The sequence below is a fragment of the Tiliqua scincoides genome, chromosome 5 (assembly GCF_035046505.1).
Source record: "Tiliqua scincoides isolate rTilSci1 chromosome 5, rTilSci1.hap2, whole genome shotgun sequence".
Lineage (NCBI taxonomy): Eukaryota > Metazoa > Chordata > Lepidosauria > Squamata > Scincidae > Tiliqua > Tiliqua scincoides.
In genome coordinates, this window is record NC_089825.1 from 137,173,965 (window position 1) to 137,185,632 (window position 11,668).

General features: G+C 45.4%; 1 protein-coding gene across 1 annotated transcript; it reads right to left on the bottom strand.

Annotated features, from left to right (window-relative positions):
- Positions 1–3,785: 3,785 nt before the first annotated feature.
- LOC136653785 (vomeronasal type-2 receptor 26-like) lies at positions 3,786–11,111 on the bottom strand. Its single transcript, XM_066630665.1, has 6 exons — positions 10,894–11,111; positions 10,227–10,404; positions 8,476–9,327; positions 6,620–6,847; positions 5,422–5,548; positions 3,786–4,696 (listed from the first exon to the last, which is right to left on the bottom strand). The coding sequence occupies exons 1-6, from the start codon at positions 11,109–11,111 to the stop codon at positions 3,786–3,788; spliced, it is 2,514 nt and encodes an 837-aa protein (XP_066486762.1).
- Positions 11,112–11,668: the final 557 nt, after the last annotated feature.

Below are 11,668 nucleotides of genomic sequence, written 5' to 3' on the forward strand. Positions count from 1 at the left end.
TCCAGAAGGAATCTGTCTCATAATTCTCCCCATTGCAAGGGTTGATTGCAAGAGTGGGTTGAAATCTAGAGTCCCCTCCTTTTCAACAGCCACATTGCCATAATGAGGACTAATTCACCCAGTTTTCTCTCCTACTCATGTCTGCATCTTGTTATACCCCCTCACCTTCCGTCAGCTCAGGGGCAGGAGGCAGGGGAGATGGAAGAAAAGGGACTAAGGCAGTAGTTCTCAAACTGTGGGTCCTGGACCCACCAGTGGGTCATGACCTACTTTTTGGTGGTTCATGAAACCCACAGGGCAGATTACGTTCTGTTTATCAAGGGCTGTACAAGCTTCTGCTGGACGGGGAGTTCTGATGCTGCATCAGCATCAGGCAGCAGCCTCTAGACCTCTAAAAAGTTTGAGAACCCCTGGACTAAGGGATGGAATCAGATGGGAGGGATGAATGAATCCATCTTTCCTCAGTTCAGCATGTGTTTCACAGAGACAGAAGCTGATTCCAAGTGGATACCCAGAATTTCTTGGAAAAGGAGATAGTTCTGGCAAAAACTGCACACTCCTTCATTTATTAACGCATGCACAAGGCAGCATTTGCTTTGCTTTTCAGGTTCATGTTAGTTCTCTTGTAAACCTGCTAGTAGGGTGTTGTCCTGATTGTCTCTGCTGTGTCTCTTTCTCAAATTGGATTTTGTTCCTCGGACAGGGGAATGTTAGCACACTTAGTCATTCAGAGCAGATTCCTACTACATGTTGTTACAGCTGTGGAAAGGGTTAGAACATAAGTACGTAAGAAGAGCGCTCACTAGATCAGGCCAAAGGCCCATCTAGTCCAGCTTCCTGTATCTCACCATGGCCCACCAAATGTCCCAGGGAGCACACAAGACAACAGACACAACCTGCAGCCTGGTGCCCTCCCCTGCATCTGGCAAGCACAGGCAGCCTGCCTCTATTAGGAATTTAGGTGGGGAGGTGGATCCTGGTGGCAGTGACTTGCTCCAGGATCCTATCCCATTTTTCCCATCCCAGAACAGCTCCTGCCTCTCCTCCGACCTGTGTCAGCAAAATGTCTTGCTTGGTCCATGGAGAAACATAAGTGAGCGGGAAAATTGGGCAGCCTAACAGGAGGTAAGTAAAAAATAGTCAAAAATAATTGTGAGCAAGCAAGAAGGCTTGACTCAGTGGCATAGCAATAAGGGGTGGGACATGCAGTCCGCTCCAGGTACCAGATACAGGAGCATGATAAAGGGACACCAGCATTGCTTCTGCTCCAGCCACACCCGTGTCAGACATGCTGGCTGCTATGATCCATTTTATCCATGCAGCACACAGTGAAATACATAGAGGTGTCCACGTTGCTGCCTGTTGGTCCGTTTTCATTGAAGAAATTCACTAAAGGACATGGGAAGTCCTGTGTATTATATTCCACAGGGAAGCAACTGGGAGTGAGGAACATGCTGGGAGCACTGCTTTGCCGATCTGCCCTCTGGTGCACTGCAAAGGGAGCCAGGAGGAGCAGGAAGGGGTTAGCACGGGCAGCATGCCAAAGGTAAGAGGAAGCATAGGGTGAACATGGTTGCCACATCCCACTGGGCCCCTGAGAAAGAACCATTTGGGCAAGGCTCTTGCTTGCCACTCCGCATCCCCACTTGCCCCCAACCTTTCTGCAGCCCAGCCAGACCCCCCTCCTCTTGCCCTGTCCTCTGCTTGCCAACTTGCCCCAAAGATCCCTAGCACACCATGGAGATTAGCTACGAGGGTTAGTGGATTCCTCCTTTCTCCAAAACCCCAAATAGAGGAGGGCTGCTAAAAACAGAGAAGAGGTATCAAAAAATTACACAGGCCTACAAAATTGAGGGTCAGAAAGATTTTCCCAAATTTTATGGTGCTTTGATATGAATTTGGGGTGCTGATTCCAAAAATGGCACCCGTTTTGCCCTATCACCTCTAGTTTTGGAGATATAGTATAGCCTCATTAGTGAATGGTTCAAGCAGCTTCCTCATGAGGAAGCCATGATGTAGGCTTCTTCATGAAGAAGCTGCTTGAACCATTCACTAAAGAGGCTGTGCCATGTCTCCGAAACTAGACGTGATAGGGGAAAACAGATGCCATGTTTGGAATCAGCACCCTAAATATACGCAGGAATTGGTGTAATGGTTAAGTAAGCAAAATATGTGTTGGCCTGTGTCATCTGTCAAATGCACTGGTTTGAATCATCCTATATGTTGTTTCTTTTAAGTCAAATCAACTTAGGAACAGATAGAGAATGAGGCTGGAAATAAATAAATTACCAGCAAAAAGGATGTTAGCAAAGATTAATTGGTGACTAACTAGACTCTTTTGAATACAGTGATTGCACTATTAAATTTAGTTGGCAAAGGATTGAGGGATCGTGATGGAATGATAAGGTGGTGTCTCTGTATTTGAAAATATTGGTTTCAAAGTCATTGACTCTCAAGTTCCACATGGAAGACTCAGAAAAATAGACTCCTTGACTTGGCACTCACCCCCAAGCATGCTGACTGCAGTCTGCCTGTGCCTGGGTGTGCTTGCTTTCTGTTGTCATGCCATGAAGAACCTTGTGGGGCCAGCATTCTGACCATGAGCAGCAGGGAGTTTCAGCCGGGAGGCAGAGAAAGATTAATGTTTGCTTTAGCATCTGAGCAGGAGGGGGGAGGCGGGAGCGAGCTCTTTTGACCATCTCTGATTACGAAGGAAGGAAGAAATCGATGCTCATTGGACAAAGGATGGGAGGTTTGATATTTTCTATGGCTGAGGAATGGCAGGAGGAAGAGCCCTAAGGGGTTCTTGCCTTATGATTGTCTGGCAAAGCCTAGGGAGAGGGGGGAGGCAGGGAAGCGGGGGGAGGGAGGGAAGGAGAGGCAGTTCATAGTGATCATGTTTTCCACTGCATGGCTGGTGGGGGAGAGGAACCCTCATTGAATGACCAGCTTCAGTGGGACTGCTTTGGAGTAGAGCTGCAAAGGATCAGGTCGTCAAGGCAAACCACCCAACTGCTGCACATGACCCTCTTCTGTCTTGCCTCTTCTGTCCTGGATCTCTCGCAGTCCGTCCCACCCCCTCCTGCCCTGTTTACAGATGAGATGGAGCAGCAGGGAAATGTTTAAAGTGAGCTCCAACACACACATCACAGCAGCAGCCCCGCTTTTCCCCACAGCTGGGTTTTTAAAGGGGGTGGCTTGACTTTAAAATTGCAAAAGGGTGACTCAGCGACTCGGAAGGTGCCCATTTTTGAGTCAAGTAACAGGGGGATGGAGACTTGTGACTTGACTTGACTTGAGTTACTTAGTGCTGTGTTTTCCCTTTCATGAGATTTAGGAAACTAATGCATCAAAACATCAAGAACACTGATGCAGAAATATTTAATGAGGATTCGGTGGTGAATAACAGGCCTTTTACCTCCCATAGTACGACTGTAAAATCGCACAGGGACAGAGTTAATGGTGTTCGGAATAAATTACTTCTTTCTTCTCATGAACTGCTTTCTCATGTTCAGCTCAGGCCTCATTAGGATAATGTAGCATTTGGGAGCAAAAACACAACCCTGTAACCCAGCACGGAGTTGTGACCCACATGTGACACATGGACTCACAGTTTGTGAAATGCTGCTCTAACTCACTGCATGGGAGGAACTGCAGAAATGAGGTCTACATCCCCTGTTGGGCATTTATTGGTACCATCAAGGTTACAAAACTGCACCACTAAGTACATTGGACTAACTTTTGGTAAGAAACAGTTAACTGGAACTAGATTGGGTCCACATATTTTAGATATTATCTTCCTTTCTTCTTATCAGTTGCCCCCTTTCATTCAATTCAGGCCTCAGCACTATAATGAAGCATTTGGGGAAAAAGATACAAAATAGTAAACCAGCCCCAGAAGCTAAGATGGAGAAGATCTCCACAGCCACCATGTACTTCCCCTTGGTGCTCAGGTACGTTGGCACAAAGGACAACCAAACACTGCAAAAGACCAACATGCTGAAGGTGATGAACTTGGCTTCATTGAAAGTATCTGGTAACTTCCTGGCTAGGAAAGCCACAGTGAAGCTGACAATGGCCAGGAAGCCCATAAAGCCCAAGACACAGTAAAACATGAGAGCTGAACCTTCATTACATTGCAGTACAATTTCTTTGGTGATTGAGTGCATGTCAGCATCTGGGAATGGAGGGGATGTTGAGAGCCACACCATACAAAGTGTGGCTTGAAAAAGGGAGCAGGAAAGAACCATGGAGCTGGCCAGTTGATTCCCCACCCATTTCCTCACCCTCGAGCCTGGTTTGGTAGCCATGAAAGCTAAAATGACAATGGTGGTCTTGGCCAATATACAGGAAACAGCCACTGTGAAGATGATGCTGAAACCAGTTTGTCGAAGTGGACACGCTATCTTCCCAGGCTGTCCAATGAAGATCAAAACACAAAGGAAGGAGAGCAAGAGAGAGATGAGGAGAGCGTAGGTGAGGTTCCGGTTGTTGGCTTTGACAATGGGAGTGTCTTTGTTCTTCATAAAGATGCCCATCACAGAAGCTGTGATGAAAGAAAAGGAAAGGGCTGAAGTGGCCAAACCAATTCCCAAAGGATCCCCATAAGACAAGAAGCTGATGATTTTTGGAGCACAGGAATCCTGGCCAGGGTTTGAATACTGATCTTCTGGACATTCAAAGCAATTATCAGTGTCTGGAAAACAAGAGCTGGTTTCAGTATATGACTGCCCCATATACAATTCACTGCTGTAACTAAGCATTCATATTACAGAATCTGGAATCAAAGCTGCTAATTGGAAACTGAAAGGATTTTTTTGCAGTTGGGATGGTGGTCGATTCCTCCCCCAAATTTAGTGGGATGTGATCTGGTCGATCCAGTTAAACATGGATGGCAATATTTGAAGTTAACACTACCTCCACATTATTGATTATTATTTATGTAACAGCACCAATGTCCATTGTAAATTATTATTGATTGAGCAATACAGAAAATATTGACGGATGGACGGTTGATTTATCAAGTGGAGTAAAAGAGTAAATTCAGCAGGTACAGTGTGCTTTATGGTCTTATCGGAAAGCAGACGTGACAACCAGTTAACAACACTTTCTAAATCGAGCAATTTTTTTCTGTTCAAGCCGTGTAGCTAGAGGGGGTGCAAAGCACTAAGTTATTGCAGGGAGCCTCACCACGACGTGCAAGCTGCCCCCTCCCCTTTGGAGCCTTTCTATACGCCTCAGTTTTGCTCTAGCAGCCCAGAACAGCTCCAAAAAGGAGGAAGACTGGTCTCTTGTACGGCGCGGTGAGGCTGCCTGCAAAACTTAGTGCTTTGCACCCCCTCTAGCTACTCTACTGACTTGGACAATCTGATACAGAGATGCTGCCTATACATATGTTGATGTTTATGTGACATATCTTACTGTCTTGTGTTGAAATCTTCCCTTCTGGACACGGGAGGCAGTCGTAGCAGCAAAAAGGCTCCCCTTCCTTCTTTCTCCTGAAGAAACCTGAATGACAATTGTCATTGCACACTGAAAGGGGCAGTACCTGCTGGGAAATGGGAGTGGGGAATATTTCAGCATCATGAGATGTGTTTTGGGAATAAACATCTCTCAAAGAAGACGGTCTGCTACTGGCTCTGCTTCCCCACAATCACTACCGGTGCACCCCACCAGTCCTGCCTTACTGTGTGGTGGGGAGCCAGGAGGACTTCGCTGTCTCAAGAAAGGGCAGGGCATGAGTATCAGCTCCACCTTCAAAACCAGCAATCATGTGGTTCCAGTTTGCTTCTGCTCCTTCATGCTTCTTACAAATGCATTACAATTTGCTTTGATTTCCCCCCCTGGCGCTTTTTTTGGTCAGTTGCTAAATTGATAACTTTACAGCTCCTGCTCCTGTTATAATAGACTTGGCATCCTAAAGTAAAGCTAACCCAAAACGCCCCGTAAGTTTCATACAGTCCAATCCTAACCTGCCCTGGACCAGGTAGGCCGGCGGGCCTGCCCCACATCCAAGGTAAGGTTAGGACTGAAAGTGGCTCAGCCTGGGGTAAGGGGAATTGCTTTCCCTTACCCCAGGTAATGCGGCGGCAGCAGCCCTAATGGGGCTACTCAAATCTCTGCCACTGATTCTAGCAGCCTGGAACTGGTACAGACTGCCCAGGAACGAGGATCGGATTCCTCTCCCAGTGGTGCGAAACTGCTTTACCACACTTCCGTGACACTGATGGGCCAACACAAGGGACGTGTGCCGGCCCAGGGCACATTTAGAATTGCACCCATCGTCTCATTTGCAGGTTTCAACATTGAAAATACATTGATTGATTCATATTGATGACATGGCAAAATTGGTAACTGGAGCTCTTCTCAGAGGTTGCTTTTGGCATCTACCCTTTTATCTCCAAGAAGTCCTGTGGTATTGACCCAACTAACCATAAAGCATTGTTCTAAGGCAGTGGTTCCCAAACTTTTTAGCATCAGAACCTACGTTGAAAAATTTTCACTTTACCAGCTGCTCAACCCTCTGTGGCTATAATGGTGACTGGGCACCAATGGTGACTGGGCAGCAGTCAACACTGAGGAATCTATAAGATACACTTGAAAAGTTCAAATACCCCACCTGGTTAAACCTGCTGGGCCAAACAATGGCATCCTCATGAACAGTGATCCCCTTGTCTGTGGAAGTCACTGGGTCTACTTTTCCAACTTTGACTCTCAGAAAAGACATGTTTGGGAATGTGACCCAGTTGATAAGATCGTATCCAGCTATTAATTCCCCATTTTCATCAAAGGAAATCCTTTTCCCAGTAGTGGTGTTAAAGGCGATGTTTCTCAAATAGTGGTGGAGCTACAAGGAACCACAACAGAAGAAGAATTTCAAAGGAGGCACAAGACATACTAATACATAACATTGTGCTCATCTTTGACAATCGAGGGATAGGATGAAGAGCCCGAACTTAACTAAATCCCCACATGGTGATGTAGCAGCATTGGCACGGGCTACACTACCATCCTGTGGGGAATTTTTGACACTGGTGGTCTCTTTGGGGTAAGAGGATATTTATCCCTGTGCTCCAGGGAATGTCTCAGCAGCCACAATGGGCCAATTCAGATGTGCTCCTGTGATATTTGCTAGCGCAAGTCCACACTGATCTGTGTGGGTGGAACAGGCCCAGAAAGCGGCTCTGAATTTGGTGCACACTGTTGCCAATCCCACCCACTCCGGGACCCAATATGCCCACCCCCCACTCCCATCCCCTCCCTTTTCCGCTCTCCCCCAACAGGTTCAACCCCCTACTCACAGAACCCCCAGTCTATTCTGTCCCCTGCTCCAGGCTTACCTGCTCCAACAGGCCTCCATCACTCTACCAGCACATGCAGGAAGGCTCTGACCTTCCTACTGCCATGCTGGTTTCCTGCACTCTCGTGAAATGCTTGAACACACTTTTCCGGTAGCCTGCACCGGTTGTACACACTTTCCACTGGTGCAGATCTTTAAAAGTTTTATCCAGGCTACTTTTAGTAATGGTGGTGGTGGTAGTGGTAGTAGCAGTAAAATACCAATGAATGCAAGCTAGTAGTGTTGTTGCTGTTGATGGTGCTTCAATGTACATGACACTTTTCAGAGGAACAAAATCCAATTCCAGAAAGAGACATAGCAGAGACAATCAGGACAACACTCTACTAGCAGGTTTACAAGAGAACTAACATGAAACTAAAAGCAAAGCAAATGCTGACTTGAGCATGGGTTAATAAATGAAGGAGTGTGCAGATTTTGCCAGAACTATCTCCTTTTCCAAGAAATTCTGGGTATCCACTTGGAATCGGTTTCTGTCTCTGTAAAACACATGCTGAACTGAGGAATGATGGATTCATTCATCCCTCCCATCTGATTCCATCCCTTAGTCCAGTGGTTCTCAAACTTTTTAGAGGCCTAGAGGCTGCTGCCTGATGCTGATGGGACAGCAGAGCTCCCCCACCAGCAGCAGCTTGTCCAACCCTTGATAAACAGAACGTAATCTGCCCTGTGGGTTTCATGAACCACCAAAAAGTAGGTCATGACCCACTGGTGGGTCCAGGACCCACAGTTTGAGAACTACTGCATTAGTCCTTTTTCTTCCATCTCCCCTGCCTCCTGCTCCTGAGCTGGCGGAAGGTGAGGGGGGATAACAAGATGCAGACATGAGTAGGAGAGAAAACGTGGTGAATTAGTTGTCATTATGGCTATGTGGCTGTTGAAAAGGAGGGGACTCTAGGTTTTAACCCACTCTCGCAATCAGCCATCCAGTTTTGGAGTTGCGTGAGATGGTCAAGAACTTCCCTCTATTCACTCTCTGCAACCCATGCATAATATCACTTGTCTCAATTATGCCCCATCCCGCAGGCACCTTCTTTCTAGACTGAATAGCCCCAGACACAGTGGACTTTCTTCTTATGGAAGATATCCCCGTCCACTAATCTTTTGTTCACCATTACCTGCCATGGTGGATTATCTCGGATCTTCTCTCTCCATCCATATGCCATTGCTCTGTTTTTGAATTTTGATGAATACATGGAATGCAAAGCATGTGCCACAGCATAGATAGCATTGTAGACACTGTAGCTGTGGCTAGTCAAGCTGGTTTCAAACACAGACCCAGGAAGAGTCTCCAGCTTCTCCTCTCCAGTGCAGATCTCTCTGTCCACCTGATTTGTGACAGAGCTGGGGAATGAACAATCAAATGCCTTTTCCCAGAATTCCCTGAAAAAGCCATCTTCTTTTTGGGAGGCAGGATTTCTGAGCTGAATAAATTTCTGGAATCCAAGCAGCTCTTCAGAGTGAATGGCAAAAGACAGAGCGCCGTGGAGGAAATCAATGTCCCAATGTCTTTGGAGGGAAAATGATGTGAACTCCATCTGGGCTGTCATAATCCAGACTTTACCCTTGGTCTTTGCTGCTATACCCTCAAACTCTGCAACGTGGTTCAGCATCCTCAAGATCATTATCGTCTGAATTTCTCCATACACAAGTGCAACATTGGCAGTGCTTCTCTGAATGGTGTTGATTGTTTGGAAACCCTCGCTCACCATTTTGGGAATGGATGATGATGTGGCTGGAAATCGTGTTATGAAGTCAAAACAGATGCCTCTCCGGGTAAACACGGCAAGCACATTGTCTATAAATACCTCCATATTATCTTCATTATGAGAAACCACTCCAATCCACGTCCACGCAAAATGTAACAGTAACTGGAGAATCCCTCTATGTTGATGGGCTTCAGCAGGGACCATCTGATGGAAGAAAACTTGAGTGTTGTCGTTCATCACCGGAGGACAGCCATACAGAAACTGAAGATAATTTTAAACAGGGGATGGGAAGATATAGTATCAATATAAACTCTGCGCATAGGTTTTGGTTTATATTGATACACTTGCCAAATGGTTTCAGGGCAAACTTTTGGCCACTGAGATCCAATCAAGTTACAATTTGCAATTCAGACAGTCTTTTATATATATATATATATATATATATATATATATATATATATATATATATATATATATATATATATATATATATAAAACAGTGATTTTCAACCACTGTGCCATAGCACATTGGTGCACCCTAAGTGGTCCACAGGCGTGCCACGGGACTTTGGGAGATGGTCATTTATTAGTAGGGTCATTGGGAAATATGAGCCCATCACCAACAGAATGCTGTGCCTTGTCAATGGTCAAAAAACCGATGCTAAACCATTTTAACACCTTGCCAGTGTGCCAGGAGATGAAAAAGATTGACAATTGCCAATATAGAAGGATTCAAAATAATACTTATTTGGATCAATATGATGGAAATATAAAGGCAGAATTTCAGAAGGTATTTTGATGCAAAGACTGTACACTGTGGATTAGCAACATGCAATAGATTACTAGAAGACTGATAGTCTGCCAAAGTTTGTTGGACACCTAGATGGTTGTTGGAAGGACATGGTGCATATCTACACTCTCCAATTCCTTTCTTAGGCTGCGCTTCCAGTTCTGCTGTTCCTTTGTATCTAAACAGACAAGAATCAAATTCACACCAAGGAATGGAGGGCAGCATATTTGCTGAAGGGTGCATTAGACAGGCCGTCTCTCTTGGAACTTTACTTATAGTGCACCTGACCCAAAGGTTTCCCAGTAACATAGTTATAAAAAACATTTTATTCAATTCGCTTTCTTATCCTTTACTGACTTTCGCATCTTACCTGTGGAATCTTGTAGATGCACAGGATGGTGGCCATATGTAGGGGAACCACAGAGGTAGGTCCCCCAATGACAGCCGCTGGAATGCTTTTTCTGCCACACTTGTAGTTAGGCACAATTCTGCCCCACCCAAAGAGAAGTTCTACTGAGGCACGATAAATCCAGCTTTCAGTGAAGTGGCTGTTATAGAGGTGGAAGCCCAGAGTGGCATTGGGTAAAATCAAGGGATTTGCGTTGATCTCCTTGACTGCAAATTCCAGGGCCAGAATGTGCTGATAATTCTGAGTCAGGAACCTGCAATGAGCATGACAAGCATACGTAAATAAGATCACAGCATTTGTTTTTTCAGCATACAGGGGTTTCTTGATTCAGAGTTAAAGCCTTTCACAGCTATGATGCCAGCTGTCTAAGAAAAAAGGGAGGATAATCATCATTATTGTTACTCCAAAACTAGGGACAGGCAGTCTTTCAGAAAAGAAAAAGATACATATACATTCTGTCATGCTGCAGCAACAGTGACAGAGTGACAATCAATGGAAGTCAAGTGATAAAGGTTCATCTCCAAATATCCTCTACCTTCTGAAACTAGATCCAAACTACAACCAGTTTGCCTGAAGATATTACCATCACATTTGTAGGATACAATTAATGCATACACACACCCCTTACATATGTTGATCAGAGAGTTCCTGTGATGGATGTTTCACGAAAGTGATCTCATCTGAAAATATGTAGATCTGGGAAAGAATGCCAGCAAAGACGAGATCTCCTGCCTGGAAATACTTGTGGAGAATAGCAAGAGGGTTACCGATGGCACACTTCGCAATAGGAACCTCACACACAATCTGTGGCAGCATCACAAACACTGACACCAAGAATACAATCATCTTGCAGGGGAAAAATCAGCCCTGCAGCATCTAAGACATGTGAATAATTCCTCTGCTCCCCCCCTTTTCATTTGTGTATCCTTGAATAGCACAGCGGACATAAATAGCCACTCGCTCCCCAGAATAGAAGTGCAGATGGCACAATGTAAACAATTAGGGAACAGACCAACAGAATCCAGTGTGTCTATCATCTGAACTGCATCGTGGATATTAATAGCATCCTGTAGTTGAAGACTGTAGTTTTATAAGTCACCACTAGATGCCCCTTGGAAATTTGAGGAGGGTGCAAAAACACAAGACTTAATCACAGGTAATTTGATAACCACAAGGGACATTATCGCCTCCTCAGAATTATAGGTTCTCTTGATATTGTGGAAGAAAATACGTTTATGAGACCGTAGCAAGACATTTCTGCAAGACTTTGAAAAGCATGTTTTTCTACTTGTGAAGAAAAGTGGGTGGTAGTAGGACAGCTGCGTCCTGGATGATGATGTCCTGGCCAAATGCATCCCAGCTCTTGGCATCCCTGGCAGTGGCGTCACAAGGGTTTGTATCAC